This window comes from Lissotriton helveticus, chromosome 1_1, assembly GCF_964261635.1.
Source record: "Lissotriton helveticus chromosome 1_1, aLisHel1.1, whole genome shotgun sequence".
Classification (NCBI taxonomy): domain Eukaryota; kingdom Metazoa; phylum Chordata; class Amphibia; order Caudata; family Salamandridae; genus Lissotriton; species Lissotriton helveticus.
Window position 1 is genome coordinate 1397092980 of NC_136057.1, and position 17573 is coordinate 1397110552.

Here is a 17573-nt window from a genome sequence, read left to right on the forward strand (position 1 = left end):
AGAAAAAGGACAACAATTTGTGGCTTAATTACCCAATAGAAGGTCCAAATTAATGCACAAAAGAGTGGCGGTATGATTAATTATTTAATGTCTCTATTTTTAATGAATTTTGCTATTCTAATGTCTTTATTGTATATTGTATATTTAAAAAAAAGTATTTTGGCTTATTTGTATATATATATATATATATTTATTTTTTACTCTGGATTGCACAGCTTTCAAGATATCTTTTATCTAAATAACGCTCATGAAATGAAGTGATTAAGGGGATAGATGATAAATGTGTACTTTTATAACAGCAGTTACAGTATGTAAGTCATTGCAGTGGTTCTTTTTATTACTAGCTTAACAAGGTTCCAAGACTCCAGGTTCAAGAACAGTGGCGTTATTGAGACCTGTACCCGTAGGAAGAGCTTGTTTATTGGAAACTGGCTGTATGCGAAGAAAATATGAAGAGAAGTTTTAAATTAGTCGAAGGTGGTACTACATCTGACCCACAAGGTCAGCTATGGACTGGAAGAAATGTATTTTATGGTCAAAAATCAGAAACCAATATGTTCTGCTACCCTCCTGTAGTCTAAAAACAAGTTATGTAGAAAAATGTACACTACAATCAGAAAGCAGTGGTCCAAGCTACAAGTAAGAGGATCCTTCTGATTCTAATATTGCATAGGTAGTATCAGCAATTGAATATGATGCGCCTTCTACTATCGATTTATTTGGGAAAGAGATACCTTAATTGATGACAAGTCTCAACAGAAATGTTTCTTCTTTGATAATAAAGACACTGAGGTGCAGAAAGAAACATTGTCCCTCACATCAACTTTTAAAGAGGATCCCCGAGTAAGGCAGTGTGCCTTTAAGTTTAAAAATGCTTTATTAAAGAGAACAAAGAACAAAAAGCATTTACAATAAATGAAAAGAAACATCATTACCCCAATCCAAGCAAATATTAAAAAATATAATAATATGGGCTAATACTCAAATCTAATAAATATAGGGGAGAAAAACTCACGTATTTAAACCATGTGAAGTAAACATAGCATATAATAATAGACAATGAGCCTAAAAACTTGAATTGAAATATATAACTATAATGCTGAGAACAAACTGCATTTTAGCCATTTTTATAAGGAAAGGAAAAAGAGATCAGTAAAGAAAGAAAAGTGGAAAGAAGAAGAGAGAAGAAAAGGGAGAGAGGGGAAAAAGAAGATATAATGCTATATTTAAATTATAGAGCGAACAGTTAACAACTATGCAATAATAAAAATAAATGTGTTATAAACATTCTAATTTTGAAGGGGGGTCATACTTAAAAACCCTAGACATGGATTGAGCCGATTGCCTAGAAAGGAATGAGGTAAGGCGTGACCATAATAAATCTTTTTTGATCATTAAAGGAAGAGAAGTAGCATGTGCTTGATCCAGTCTATGGTGATGACATAACATATTCCCCCATCCGATATAAGTAATTTTAGTTGTATCCTTCCAATTAGTTGTGAATATTTGTAAAGCCAGGGCAACCGTCAAGTCAATGAATTTCCACCTCCATATGTTGTGAACTCCAAAGGGGAGAAGAGCCCCCCCAGAAAAACATGTAGGATATCAAAAGGAAGGCAGTGTGCTTTGAACCAACAAGATGAACGGCTCATTGCCAAGCTAGGTGAGGGAGATTTGATTTCTAGGGGTACGGTACACTATGTAGGGTCACTCACATGCTTGTATTGTAAAAATAGGAAAGAACAAGCAGAGATGGAAAGAATGATTCACAGTGTTTGAAATTCAAGAAACCATCTGTAGAACTTATAGCTTTTATTCAATCCACTAAAGAATGTGAAGAAAATATGCCAGTTTTAAACCTTTGTGAATGTAAGTGACACAGCAGTAGGAGAATTGCGCACCTTGTAGGAAATGTGTCTAGTTTTCATTCTACAAGGCTAAAATAAAGCATTCTAGCTAATTTCCCCTAACGTGAGGCATACACATATGGTAGAGGTTTGTTAAAAGTTGTAAACAAAGAAGTCGGGTACTCTTTGAGCCAACAATGAACACTTGATGAGGCCTTAGAAGCATTGATCGTGGCACAAGCAGCAGTAATATTACACTAAAATATTTTACAAGACAACCACACTTTTCTGGATCATTCAAAGAATGCAAAACAATATTGATCCCTTCTACACTTCTAACTCTAAAAGCAATGATAATGCATGACACAACAATACAATGAGAAGTAACATATGGATTCCAACAAAGTCTAACCTGAGCATAATTAACCACTTTCAATACCTTTAAAGAGGAGAATCGGTTCTCTAAAGTTATAAGACACAATCAAGTCCAAGAGACACCATTTGCATTATTTAGAAGCTCCTATTTTCACTTAAAATAAGATTTAAGAACCTTTGGACCTCCTTTTTAGTTTCAGCATACCATTGTCATACAACTGTGATTTTTTCAGTCTGTGTCTTAAGGTTATCCACTGAACAAGGGAACTTGACTGCAGCACCTTTTCATGATATTGGTGCTGTAAGCTCTCCAAACTTAAAACCCGGTGTCTTTATATCCTCTACTGTTAATACCGTTGATCACAACCACATCCAACTAGTGCAAAGGGACCATTCCATGGAACTAGTACTTTTCACTACCAACTTCCTGACAAGGAAACCAGTGGTACAAGCCATATCATTGAAATTAGCAGAAAGTCTTCCAACAAGGTAATGACATCACATACAAGCTGTTCATTAGTGGCTCGAGATGCTGTTACCAAGCTGAAAGGCTCTCCTCCAAAAAACCCTGATTTTGAAATGCTTCCTTAGAATTGGTAGATGAAAGAGTTGTTAATCAGCATACTTGGTTGGTGCATGCATGTTTCTAAGCTGCTTGAAAAGAAGGAGAGTGATGTCAAGCCAAATATTCATGCAAGTTGGTCCACTTTCCATTCTGGTCACAATAAAGAGAAACCACCCTCGTGAAAACTGCTCTCTTCCTCTTTTTTCAAGGTGATTCTAAGTCATTTGTACACTACATCATTCCATGAATGTTATTAGGAATGCAGTCACCATTTTGAATCCAACAAATACTATTGAGTCCACGTGATCAACCATTCCACAAACTTATCAAAGAAAATTAATAGTGTTGGGCTGATGTCTATGAAGATGATCACTTTATTGTTATTCTTGGTGGGTTCTACATCAAGTTGGCACTCCTGAAGTGCTCGGGTGACTTGTTAGGTAACAGTAGCAGGACTGCAGCTCTCGAACAAGCAAAGATGGCATCATCAGGGACAGCAGGCACTTTCTTGAAAGCAGTGCGTGTTAAGAAAACCTTACAAGCACATCACATTACAGCATATGCTTTGTACAGGCTTAGGGAGGACGTTTTTCAAGTGTAGTACTGTGCAAGTAGAGCCCAAACTGACATTCTTTCGGAGGAAGACTGGTGTAAGACTCAAGAGGTAAAAATACCCTCAGTTTCAGTTTTGAAACCTTATACTCATAACACACTTATTTTCTTGGGATACAGATGGTCAGAAGGTCGATTTTGGTTTGCACATATACTCCTTGTATAAGCGTTGGTGGCTGTTCCATGTCCCCTGATCACCATATCTATATATGGCATGTTGCTTTTCACGGGAGGCAGTTGATATCCTGAAATAAAACAAGTTGTTGATTTTCCAACACAACTCTCAATGAAAGGCATGGACAATATAATGCTATAGTAAAAGACACTGTAGGAGCAGTAGGCTTATCAAAAAATCTGATCCCCTACTCAGGTGGATGTTGTGTGGACAAGAGTTAGCCAGTATTGTGAATGAGTTTGTGAGTCTAATCACACCAGCTGAAAAAAAGCAATTCTCTCACCGTAAGTTCACTCTTAGCAAGCAAAAAACCTTCTGTCTTTAATCTGGAAGCCACCATAATAGAAATAACTGATTTATTTTCAGACACAGGTGAAGATCTATTGATCTTAAATACAGCGGAAATTATAGATGAGACTATTGCTGATTCCTTAAAGTCAATAAAAGATCTGGGACAAGTTTGAGTAAAAACTTCTTCAATGAATAACAGAAAACAATAAAGCTCAGAGAAAAAGTTTTCACCAGAACACGTTCCATCTATTCAGAAGTAAATCGCAAACAGCAAAATCCTTGACATTCTTCAATAGCAGTAGATTTGCAAGACAGAACTGTGTTCCTCAAATTGTACACAGCTTATCGATTCGCCATGGAGATACACATGACTTTATTCTTTCATTAAAAAAATATTTGCCCACCTATTGTCAGACCATGCCCCATAGAACTGTAATGGGAAAGCTGCCCTACTCAAGTGTCTGAGAATTTGGTTCCAGCAGAAGACGACGAGGATGATGCACATCATGATCTTAATGTCAATAAGATGATTCTACATGGACCTGCCATTCTCCATACCATTACATCACACAAAACCAGTATCTTTCTGAACTACACCATCAAATGCATTGCCTACATAAAACAAGCATTTGCAATGCAATAGGTCTCGCATTTACGTGAGTTTAAGCTATTGGCATTATAAATGACAATGCCTATTATTTAAGTTTTAAAAACGAAAACAAAACTAAAAGGCATTGTTATTTGCAATGTGAATAGCTCAAACTCACGTAAATGAGGGCACCTATTGCATTGCAAATTCTTGTTTGTAAATATGCCCCTTAGTTCTGTGGATTCCTCGGACAGCTTGGGAGACTGGAACTGTTCCAAATGCTAAGAGCGTCGCAATAAATTATCTGCCAGGTAAACGTTAGTAAAAATAAAGAATTATATTCAAGAATTCTGCTCGAGACAGCGAGGTTCTGAAAATTACAAATTCAACTCCAGGGATAGAAAGATCTGCGCCATTCTTGTTTCCAAGGAGTTGCCAGAAACAGATTTATCCTACGGAACGTGTATTAAGTAAGGGCCCTTGTGTGTGTACTTGCTAGAAATCTGAAGGAGAGCTTCTTACATAACCGAGGGCAGGACGAGAGAGGTGGTGGGGGGGGGGGGGGGGGGGGAGAAGACGGACAGAAGGAGAGAGACCGACATACGAGGAGAGAAGAGGGGAATCTTGAGGGAGAGAAAAAAGAAGGGACAGAGTGGGGGAAGAATCAGAGCAGCTAGTAAGTTGTATAAATATGAGAGCGAGAGAGAACGAGGGTGAACTATAGAAAGAAAGAGGGCTGACAGACAGATATAGTCAGAAAACGAGATTACGAGTGAAAGGGAGAGAGAGATAATGAGTGAATGGGAGAGAAGGGAAAATGTATAGAAAGAACATTACTAATAGTCTTAAATAAAACTGAAGTCCCTAAAATAGATTCAGGTCAGGGCCTCACAGTGCTTGCGCGTGCGCGCCTTAGAGCTTCACTGTATGTCCAGCCCCACCCCATGAGCACAAGCACATATAAGAGTTACACGTATAAGGCTGGCAGGGTCTACTCCTGCACATTTTATCATGTGACTGAACTCCAAGGGTGACCTGTCAGTCAAACAGTGGTTAGAGGATTACCCAGGCGCTCTCTGACCACATGCAGAGACCCGGACAATATCAATGAGGATTCTCTGGGGAAACCCAGCAGCTCAACAGACCTCACTACCAAAAAACGTAGAGAACATCTAATTACAGCGATAAACTCCACCAATACTATCGAAAAGAGAGAAAACAGAAATAAATGCTCTCAGTTGTCTACAGGCTTGAATGATGAAAGGAGACTGGTGAGAGCTCTGGAACACAAGGTAAAACAAGCACGTGAGTGGTGCGTGCGTGGGCGCTAAAAGTAAAACAAACGAGTGTCTGGTCACCCCCAAAGCAATGCCGAATATTGGGAATACTCACTGTTACCTGGCAGCGTAGACTGCCTCTGTGCTCACACAAAGCGATACACGAGCGCAGGCGGGCTCGCGGCCCTTGTCCTTCTACTTCCATGGCCCTGGTCTGCCCCCTGTCCTCGGGCTCGGGTCGTGCGCAGCTGATATTAGACCCGGGTCCTTGTCCGTGCTCTCTTTCTGTGGCGGGCGGGCACGCGCGCGCTCGCTCAGTGCGTAAGAGGGGCGCACTGGGCCTTGTTCTCTCACGCATCTGTATAGGAGGCCGAAAGGGGGCACGCGCCGGCAGTCAGACAGACGGACGGACCAAGCGCCATGGAGCCGCCGCTGCTGCTCGCCGCCTGCCTCCTGCTGCTCGGTGGGGCCCGCGCCGACCTCTCAGGTGAGTGCGAGGAAAGAGGGGGGGGACATCTCACCCTTGGGGGGTGGAGGCGGCGGCGGGGGGGGGAGTTGGTGTCTGTATGTGTGCATGTGTGTGTGTGTGTATGTGCGCTCGTGTGCCCGTGTGTGTGTCTGTGTGTGTGCTTGTGCGAAAAGCAGGGGCTGTGTGTGTGTATGCATGAGGCGTCCAAGGAGAGAAAGAAGAGACAGGAGAGGGTGAGCGCGCGACCTGATCCCATTGCGGCCGGCTGCGTGCGCGTAACAGCCTCTTGTCCGCTCTGCCTACTCCTTGAAAGTAAAACGCGTGAAACGATTACAAAAGACTCGCTCTGCGACTGCAGGCCTTTGGCCTGCAAATCGCAGTGCGAGACCTAAAGTACGTGAAGACAGGCTGTGCCCCATAATTATTGTCTTTGAACATTAACCAAACAACCTAAAATTCTTTCTGTGACCTAAAAGAGGCAAATACATTTGTAGATGATTTAAGCTGGCAAAACGTTGCCAAAGAAAGTGGTTGAATTCCCTGACGATTATCAAAACAACAAGAGCTTTTTACCTGCTGACTGTCCATAATGCAGCAACACCATATCATACTATGATTATAGTTGAACACGTGGAAATAGTAATATGTTCATAATAAGGCACCCTAACTAAAACTGAGCGACTGGAACCCTACACCCAGGAGGAAGATGACGCAAGAATGTTTCTTCATGTGGCTAATGGCATGGCTGAATGTAAGAAGATAATTTCATACATAATGCTGACACTAATAATGTTGCATTGACTATACACTTTGCAAAGAGCATGATCTAGGACCAGCTATAGGTTGCATTCAATGCAGGCAAACCTTGTCATACTCCTGATAAAAGTGGAATGGCTGAGGCCTTGGATATTGCCCAATGCACGCCACCCACGACCCTTTCATAACTGACAGGAAGTGACACTGCATCAAAGTTTTCAGAAAGAGGTAAACTAAACTTCTGGAAAAATGGAAAAAATTATGCAGAAGTGACACTGTCCCTTTTTATTACCCCATCCAGCTCACCTACATTGGAAGAGACAGTAAAAAATATGACTACTAGTCAAAGTTGGCCATTCTTCTATATGACTGCTGCAGCCATGAAACAAGTGTGAATAAGGTCGGGTTTGGATTATTTGCACAGAAACACAGGGATTGAGATAATATCTAACCAACTCTGAAAGACCTTCAACAGCATGTGCTCAAAGTAGGCTGTCAGCAGGACATATTTGGGACCAGGCCCTTCAGAAATAACTTAAACTTCCAGACATAAATATTTTTGGTTTGGACCAGAGATAGACAGTCTTCACTGTGGCACCCACAAAGGATCACTCTACCGCCTGCAGGTGCGAAGTTATGATCATTGAGCATATGCAAGAGTAAAGGTGGATATGCTTTGCTGGTCAAATACATAAAGGCTGATTTACCCTACAGTGCTCTTTGTTTAAGTGGTGGTTGTGACATGATGATTTTTAATTTCATGGACATAGGTATTTTTTTACATTTTCAGAGAAAAATCCTTTATGTTGACATAATGTTTTTATATTTCTTTTATTACTTCATAGAAAAATAAAGTTTACAAGAGACAGAAATGAACAAAGGAAGAAAACTAAACAATTTTTCCTAGTTAACTTTGTTTTCATGTTGTGAAGTGATCATACAATGTAATTGACTTTGGTACATTACTAACAATAAAAAATGCCTTTGATATTTGAACTTAAGTGTCATTAGAAACCTACTTATGCCATTTCACTTTCTAACAGTAAAATAATGAGCTTACTGTGTGAAATATCCATGTTTTGTTACGTTATTAAGAGTTTCAGAGGTAAAGATTGATCCTGTAAAAATGCTGCTCTATCCTTTTTAATAAAGAATTGACAGCTGAAAAAAGGAATGAAATCAAGTGTTACGAGTGGAAAAAAACATACTTTTGGGAGCAATTTTCCAACATGGTGGCTGGGGATGTTTGGGCCCCTGTGTACAATGGCTAAAATTACATTTTGGGTACTGTCAACAGTTCAGCAATGTTTCATGGTTTTACGAAATACAAAAATGCACATTTCATCCGAGAAGAGGGGTCTTTCTTCTGGACTATTAGTTAATCCGACTATTTCAGGCCTTCAGTCTCGCCTGGTAGTTTGGATTGCTATGTTGGAAGCTGGACTACAAGCTTGCAGGAGTGTGGCTTAAAGCCCCTTGTTTCTTTTACAGTCGTACAAGCATTACCCTTCAGTAGGGCAGATTTAACAAAGTGCATAAATATCACATCTAGCGCTGTAAAGAGGCAGATCGGCTTTGGAATGTACACAAGAAACTATAGGCAATACAGGGAAGACCTATATCCTTCCCAGGGCCATATAGTAGAGAGTATCTGAAGAAATGTCCACCAAGAGTAGATCTAAGTATTTTGTGAGTCTCTTTCTTGAAAATACTTTTCAGAAAGGTTGTGTCAATTGGTGCAGGTCTTAAAAACACAAATAGAGTGAATCTTTATTTGGGCAGCACTCGTCCCCTTGCAATCAGACACAATGAAAAGTACTCTAATGTGACTCAACCAAACAAACACACCTTCCAAAATCCTGCCATGGTCTTATTATGCTGCCTTCCTAGCTGTGAAGCTCAGTGAGAAATAATGAGATGTTCAGAAGGCTGTCATCCACTGAAGGTAAGCGAGAGGAAGCACGTAAGTAGATATTGGAAGCAGAAAGGAAGAATGGCCAGAACGTTTCTGCCCAATGCACACCTAAGCTAAATGATTGAGCCCAACCCCCCTGTCTGAGCAACATCACATGTGAGGCGTTCCAGCCGCTACAGTAAATAGCACCAAGCTGCAAGGCTGTCCCTCTAACCTGCAGCCATGTCTCAAATGAACATTCATTTGGAACGGTTGTAACAGTAGGGTGCACTCCATCAGGATGCATCAACCTTCCTTCAGTGAGAGCAGCAACATATGGCCACCCCATAGGAACATGGCTCCTAGTCTCTAGAAAACCACACCACCTTATGAAGGCTGAAGGACAAATGGATGACATACCAGCACAGTCTGACTTTGCTTTCCAGGTGGGAGCAAGCATTAGACAACAAGGAGTAACATGGATGCTTGTCTGAAACAAATGGGCCTGGTGAACAAGAGTAATCTACCCTGCAGTGAGCTTAAGGGCTTTATCAATAACAAATAACAGTTTAGAGGCTCCTGGATGCAAAGTGGGGAGAATGGGTGTACCCCCGCACAGCTTACATGTTCAACATGCTCCATGAAGGCTGTTGGAAAAGAACGGTAATTGGTATTAAAGGAAAACTGGAGCAGCTGGAGCAGGTCCAGGGAGATGCAGAATATGCTTTGGAGATCTCAGCACTGAAGGCTCCTGCATGTACTCTGGAACACCCTCCTCATGAAAATTACCTTAAATTTGCCGACACAGTCGTGTTGCCTAGGAACTCTGTCTGATAATTGATTTACTTGGAGGATAGGTGGCAGGGGTGATGTGTCCAATTTCAGTTACCTATCTCCCACAGTGTCATTGTATTGTATTATAATTGTATTTATATAGATCTACTACTCTTGACAAGGTATTGGAGCACTTTATGTCATGTAGCATGCTAGCCCGTGACCCAAAGTTAATTGGTATTAGTTATTGCAGGATATTGTTGGTTATTAGGTTAGTCCTGTGCTCTGAAATAATTAGTTGATTCTAATGGTGTATTAAGCTAATAGGAGTTAGGTGTAACTATCAGGGTGAGTTCGCGCAAGTGGAAAAAATGTAATAAGTAAATAAAGTACAAGAGGTTAGATACTGTGATTTTTCAAGAAGAGTTAACACTGAGAAGAATTCATGATTTATTACAGTGGGGAGAATTGAAAGGCTAGAAAAGGTTAGCTATTGCAGAAATGGCTACTCAGAAAGGCAGGTGTGTGACAGAGGAGGGCACACTTAGAGGTACTAAGGCAGGCAAAGGATGGAGTCTAGGAGAGTATCTTTTAAATAGACAATGTAGGAGCGAGAATAATCCCTAGCTATTAATCAAAGTCCGTTTTCATGCAGTGTTTTGTTTTTAAGTATATGGTGGGGGTAGGAAATTGAGAAAGGATGCAATCAAAGGAAATATAAAGTGTAGAAAGGAAAGATGACATTGGTTATCTCTAGGCAGGCGATACATGTTGTTTGGATATTTGGATATTTGGAGGGGTATTTATAAAGCGCTGCGTTCGCTCCGAAGGGAGCATCATGGCGCTGAGTGATCCTTGAGTCCAGGTCGCAGAGGGTAAGGGGGGAGGCTAGATGGAAGCTTTGGCCCATTCGTCGGGGAGATTGAAAATCCATGTTTTGAGAAGTTTTCTGAACGGTTTCTCAAGAGTCTGATGCCTTAGGTTTCTGGGCATGCTGTTCCAGGCTTTGATAGCCAGGGAGCTTAGGGTTTTACCTCCTTTAGACTTCAGGTTGAACCTGGTAGAGATCATTAGATTTTCTTGGGCAGAGCGGAGGGGACGACTAGGGTTGTAATGTTTGAAGCGTCTAGTGAGGTAAACAGGGCCTGTTTTGTTGAAGGCCCGAAAGGCAATGATGAGAATTTTGAAGAGTATTCTCTTGTGCAGGGGGAGCCAATGTAAGATCTTTAGGGCTGAAGAGATTGAGGATTTGCGAGGTAGTTTTAAGACCAGACGGGCAGCGGCATGCAGAATACTTTGGAGTTTGGAGAGGGTGGACTTCTTGGTCCCTGCCAGGAGGCCGTTGCAGTAGTCCATGCGTGAAAGAATGAGGGCTGCTGTTACCGTTTTTCTAGAATCTAAAGGGAGAAAGTCAAAAAACTTTCTGAGGGATTTAATAATGCCGAAGCATCTGCCGGCCAAGGTCGTGGCATGATGGTCAAATGAGAGATCGGAGTCGAAGAATACCCCGAGGTTTCTAGCGGTGGAGACGGTCTGGGGGGGGGCGGCAGAATTATCAGGCCACCAGAGAGCAGGACTGAAAGAGGCGTTCTTTCCGATGGGAAGGATCTCTGTTTTATTTGAATTACAGCGGAGGTGGTTGGAGTCCATCCAATGGAATACAGCAGTTAAGCAATGTTTGAGATTGAGCTCAGCATAGTTGGAGTTATCGTCTAGGGGGATGATCAACTGAGTATCATCGGCGTATGAGGTGACAGTTATGCCGAATGATTCAATCAGGGTGAGGAGAGGGATGAGATAAACATTAAAAAGAAGGGGACTAAGGATGGACCCCTGGGGCACTCCGGAGGAGACTGTTTTCACTTTAGATTGAAAGGGGCCCAAGGCGACAATTTGGGACCTGTCATTGAGAAAAGATCTGATCCATGATAGTACTGAGCCCGAGATTCCGATATCCATTAATCTGTTGATCAGAATGGAATGGGAAATGGTGTCGAATGCTGCCGTGAGGTCGAGAAGGATCAGAATGGCCTTCTTCCTTTGATCTTGCAGCGTTTTGATGGAGTCGGTCAGTTCAATTAAAACAGTTTCGGTTGAGTGTTTGGGCCGAAACCCGGATTGTTGAGGGTGAAGTAGGTTGTGGGTTTCCAGAAAGGATTTAAGTTCATTATGTACTAACTGTTCTGTTATTTTTCCCAGAGCTGGGAGAAGGGTGATAGGACGGAGATTGGTCAAGTCCACTGGGGATTTATTAGCTTTTTTCATAAGCGGTTTGACAACACCCCTTTTCCATAAGCGAGGAACAGATCCAGAACTGAGAGACAGGTTGATAATGTCATTGATGATGGGGTTTATCTCATCAATGATTTGGTGGAGGATCTTGGGGGGGCATGGGTCGGAAGGGGCGCCGGATTTGCACGAGAGAATAGCATCTCTGGTTTGGGCCAGGGTGACTGGGGTGAAGTTTTTAAGACTGCCAGCTGTCGAGCAAGGTTGATCTGGATTGGAGAGTCCATAGAGCGTTTGAGGAGGGGGGAAGCTCTTTTGGATGGCGGTAATTTTTTCATCAAAATATTCAGAGATCTTGTCGCATAGCTCTTGGGAGGGGGGGATTTCAGGTTGGAGGGTTTTGGGATGGGTGAAGGTTTTTACTATCGTGAAGAGTGTTTTTTGTTTTTGGCTGGCTTCATTGATGGCTTTTACATAGAACGCTCTCTTGGCCGATTTGATGGCGGAGAGATAATTTTTCCTCTGGAGGATATAGTCGCGGCGGTCGTCGTTGCCATAGGTTCGACGCCATTTGCGCTCGGCTTTCCTGCAGATTAGATGTGCGGAGGCTAAGTCAGGTGTGAACCAGGGCGCGTTGTTTTTAGTTTTTTTCTGTATTCTGTCATGGCGGTTGGTGGGGCTCCGTTTAATAATTTCTTGTGAGAGCCAGGTATGGAAGAGGTCGGCATCACTTTCGATGTTACCGGATAGAGGAGGGGAGTGGGCTTGGGAAATGGGATTAGTAGTGAGATTTTGTTGGACGGTTTTCCAATTGGCAGAGTGACCATGATGTGAATTGGATTTATTGACAGGTGGAGGGAAGCTGCTGGAGATGTGGAAAGGAATCAGGCTGTGATCAGTCCATATCTGGGGCAAGGGAGGCAGGATGGTGAAAGAAGGGAGATTAGTGCAGACACCATCTAAGGTATGACCTAGTGAGTGGGTAGGCAACGTGACAGTTTGTTGTAGTTGGAAAATTTCAAGTGTTTGAAGAAAATTTCTCGTTTGCGGATCGAGGGGGGACTCAAGAGGCAGATTAAAGTCTCCTAGAAGGGTGAAATGTGGGTAACGAAGTAAAAAGTGACCCAGAGCATCATTGAGGGAGTCGAGGAATTTAGAGGCGTTGCCGGGAGGGCGGTAAATCAGACCTCCTGATAGGGAGAGGGATTGGCTGAGTTTGATGGAAAAGCCCATCCCCTCTGAGTCGGTAAGTGGGTCGAGGCAGAAGGTGTGACAGTTAAAAGTGTTCTTCAAAATAATTGCGACACCTCCTCCTCTTCCTTTCAATCTGTCCTGTCTGTAGAAGGAGTAACCCTGGGGGAGAGCTACGGCTATGTCAGGGTTGCTGTCTTCTGTAAGCCAGGTTTCAGTGATCATGAGGCAGTCGAAGTCGTGTTCTATGATGAGGTCATGAATATCTTGGCTATGTTTGCACATAGACCGGGCATTTATCAGGCCGCTTTTGAAGAGTGGTAGCTGGTTCTTAGGGGGAATTGGCTGGTCGGGATCGATGGTGGGTGTCCAGCAACAATTGGGGCAATTGTCGGAACCGACTGCCTTTGAAAGGTCGAGTTTATAGGAACAGCAGGAGGAACCTTGGAGTCGGCGGAGGTCGATAGGGGTGTACCTAATAAGTGGAGGGATTAGGGCAGGGTTTCCTGTGCCTGGCGCGGTCTTGGCGCGGACGGGCGCAGACGGGCTTGCCTTAGGCGCGCCTTCGGCGCGTAAACGGCGCTCCCGCTGCGCTCGTCCGCTGCGCGTCCTATGCATGCACATATTTAAAGAGTGGGGGCGTGGCCTAAAAGGGGCGTGGCCCGCGAGCACGCCTGGGCTGATGGCGGCCGCTGGAAGAAGCAGAAAGCGCGATCAGCGTTAAATCGGCTGTGCGCTAACACATTTTGAACAGAGGCGCTTTAGAACACAAGTAAGGGTAAGTGACCCCACACAAGATAAAAGCAGTTATTTAAAAACAATTTTCTGACAATTGCGTGAAAAGTACCTCCAGCTCCCGGCTACTTTGCCTCAGGACTGGGAAAAAGGAATCTGTCAGGCGCTCGTTAAGCAGCGTTTTTGTAGTCAGGGCAGGGGGGCGTGGCCTAAAAGGGGCGTGTCCCGCGAGCACGCCTGGGCTGATGGCGGCCGCTGGAAGAAGCAGAAAGCGCGATCAGCGTTAAGTCGGCTGTGCGCTAACACATTTTGAACAGAGGCGCTTTAGAACACAAGTAAGGGTAAGTGACACCACACAAGATAAAAGCAGTTATTTAAAAACAATTTTCTGACTATTGCGTGAAAAAGTACCTCCAGCTCCCGGCTACTTTGCCTCAGGACTGGGAAAAAGGAATCTGTCAGGCGCTCGTTAAGCAGCGTTTTTGTAGTCAGGGCAGGGGGCGTGGCCTAAAAGGGGCATGTCCCGCGAGCACGCCTGGGCTGATGGCGGCCGCTGGAAGAAGCAGAAAGCGCGATCAGCGTTAAATCGGCTGTGCGCTAACACATTTTGAACAGAGGCGCTTTAGAACACAAGTAAGGGTAAGTGACACCACACAAGATAAAAGCAGTTATTTAAAAACAATTTTCTGACTATTGCGTGAAAAGTACCTCCAGCTCCCGGCTACTTTGCCTCAGGACTGGGAAAAAGGAATCTGAGGCATCTGTTGCATTGATATAGCGCTTACTACCCCTGACGAGGCTTCGAAGTGTGGTTGTTCTTGTTGGCTGTTGATGGTGTTGGTAAAGTCTGTCTGTTTTTACACAGATATTGAACATTATTGAGATTGTTTGTACTTTTTTTCTAATATGAGGTACAGAGTTATGTGGCATATTCAGATAGCAGTTGTTTGCGGTTTATCTGGTAAGATTTTGAGGAATGGACAATCTCTAGGATTTGCATTGATCATTCCTTTATGTATTTGTTTGAGACAGATGAATGGGTGGTATGTTTGTAGGGGGATGTTAGTAGGGATTGTTTGTAAACTAATTCTGCTGGTTTAGTGCTTTCTTGATCATAGAGGCTTTTGGAGGGTATCTGTCTGTGACCTGAAATTGAGCTCATTTAGATACTTTGTTGGATCACATTGGGAATAACCAGGTCTTAACCACACTTCCTAACTCTAAGTGATTATCAGTGGCTCAGAATTTGCAAGTAAGGAGTCCCAACATTTTGAGGGTTGAACAGAGAAAGTAGTGCCACCAATGGTTTTCTTCCAGTACGCAAGAACTATTGAGCGTCATGACAGTCTGGAGTGTTCCTGAGTTGGGAGTATTTTACAATTGTTGTTTGAAAGAATTTTGATCCTTTGCCATTTATAGCTTTGTATGTAGTGCATATTAGTTTAGAAGAGGGTCTTCTTGCAATTGGAAGCCATTATATAGCCTTTAGGGCTGGAGAGATGTAGGCTTGTATACTTACATTTAGTAGTATTTTTGCTACTTAGTTTTGGATTCTTTCCAGCCTTTCATGAAACCTTCTTTCTCAGTTCATTGACAAAGGAAAGGGGGACGTTTAGTGATAGGCTCCACGCGCCTCTCTCCAAAAGCACCCAGGACAATTCAATTAACTGTGGCTATCCCCCTTGACATAATTAGGTCATCGGACATGATTCACACAAAAGAGGGAGGAAAAGTGAAGACTTGCAGAACTGTAGTGTAGAATGAAAATTCCTCTTTAGCTTTTTATTACTCACAATAATGAAATCAGTAGCATTGATATATATTTCCCACCTCTTCCTAATTGCAGTCTTATCCCACTCCTCTTCTTCTCCCTGAGACTTAAACATACTTGAGCAATAGAGATCCACTTCTCCAGGATTTTGGCTCTCTGCTGTGCCCGGAGTTGGACGTCTGCAAGTACGGATGCCATGACGCAGCTGGTGATAGCATTGAACTGGACTACAGTAGCACGCACTGTGGGTGCAATATGTTTTTTCTCCTTTTTGTCTCGCTGTGACCAGATGCAGCCTAGGCAATGAAATGGTACGACACGCCGAAACAGCTCCTGCAGGAAAGTGCAGAAGGATATTAGAATTATGATTCATTAACCGTGCAAATCAAAAACAAAAAAAGTACACATAAAGTCCCCTGCCCTGATGTGTGGAACATACCTGCCACCCATGGAATAATATTCACTGTGTGATCATATGGGAGAAGGAGGCTAGGACATGCGCAGTGGGGTTTTGGATGCCCACACTGCTCAAACAGTCACACCGGCCCTCCCCATCAGAAAGACCTAATTCATCTGGGCCACCTCCCATGTCCTGTGTAGGGTTTGATTGGAGCCAATCTTTGCAGACTGTATTTATCACCGAATTATTGCGTGATGAATGAAGAAACCGCGTGAGTTGGCACACTGCACTGGGTTTTGTTAATGAAAGCAAAGTGTTCAGTCTCTGAGATGTGCAGGCATCTCATAGACAATAAAAGAGAAGGTCCCTGTCTCTGAGTCAAACAGAAACACTGCTCTCATCTTAGGTTGTAGTTTGTTAATGTGTGAAAGAAACGACATGCCTTTGAGATGTTCTGCATTAAGCCCACCCTTTATTCTGACTCACTGCATCCATCAGTGTGAGCTGCTCCGCCACCTCCTCTGCAGGGAACGCGAGTAGATCAGCCTTCTCTTCTGAGACGTCAGGTTCTGCTTCATCCTCTGGCATAATGAAGCTAAAGCGATATGGCGAACTAACTGCATAATAATAGAGATTGATATGAAAAGGGACATATGAAAACAGTGGAAGAGGGTAACAGCAACATCAAATGTATCTAATCTCAGTGTGCCAATCTTACCGCTGCCCTGGAATATGAGGAGCAACAGAGACACGCAGGATCCTTTCTCAGATGCTAGCTAGCAAAGGCCGCCAAATATGGACAGGTAGTGTTCCAAACAGTGTTTGTTCTAATCTGGTTAATTTATGTGATAAAGTGCAGTGTCTAGTGATAAGAGGTGATGTCTGATAAGTTGAGTTACAGTATGGGGTATTGGGGGCTAATTAGAGAGCACGTGTTAATGAATGAATGTAAGGTATAGTAGGAGAACACAGGGCCTAGTAGAAGAAATGCAGAATTTCCATGAAGGGTAGATCTAGCCGGAAAAAGTGAGGCCCATTCATAGGGCGTAGCAGAAAGATAATAAGTCTGAAGTGCGGTGTGGTCTGATATGTGGAAGTGTTTAAGAAGTGGTAGGAGTTGTCTAGAGCAAGCAAGCAGGTGATGTCACATGGCAGGACATATTATCTAGTGTGAGGAGAAAATGAGTGAGTGGAAGTAGGTGATTTTTAAGGAGGTGATGTGAACTTGTGGGAGGGGGTTTGATTCAGTGGGAGAAGGTGGAGTGTATTTGAAAGATGAGGAACGTACTGCAGAGTTACAGTATTTGGCCCATCAAAGGTCGACCTATGCAACTTTTTCAGATTTCTCCTCATGCAATAACGTGAGATGTATGTTAATACATTGTATGTGATGTACACAGTAGTTATCATAGAAATGTAGCATGTATCTCCCTCACAGACTTCCCATAAACAAAAGCTAGATAAACCTTGTTCTTTTGGGGTGGGGTATTTGGTGACAGGAGGGAGCTTGGGACTAGTGGTAGAGCCCTTGGTCTATTTGAAAAGCGGTAGGATAGCATCAAGGAAGCGAGATGTAGAAGTTTGAAGCATGGCCTTTTTGAGGGTGACTGAATTGAGCACTGT

At 43.0% G+C, this 17573-nt stretch overlaps 1 protein-coding gene across 5 annotated transcripts in view; it reads right to left on the minus strand.

Moving 5' to 3' along the window:
- Window positions 1-17573, minus strand: part of RGL3 (ral guanine nucleotide dissociation stimulator like 3) — a 357925-nt gene that overhangs the window by 115633 nt on the left and 224719 nt on the right. For all 5 annotated transcript variants that reach the window (XM_078684184.1, XM_078684186.1, XM_078684183.1 and 2 more), the window contains exons 6-7: window positions 16437-16567; window positions 15668-15883 (exon numbers count right to left, since the gene is read on the minus strand). In XM_078684184.1, coding sequence (XP_078540310.1) covers window positions 15668-15883; window positions 16437-16567 — 347 coding nt within the window. The remainder of the gene's footprint in view (window positions 1-15667; window positions 15884-16436; window positions 16568-17573) is intronic.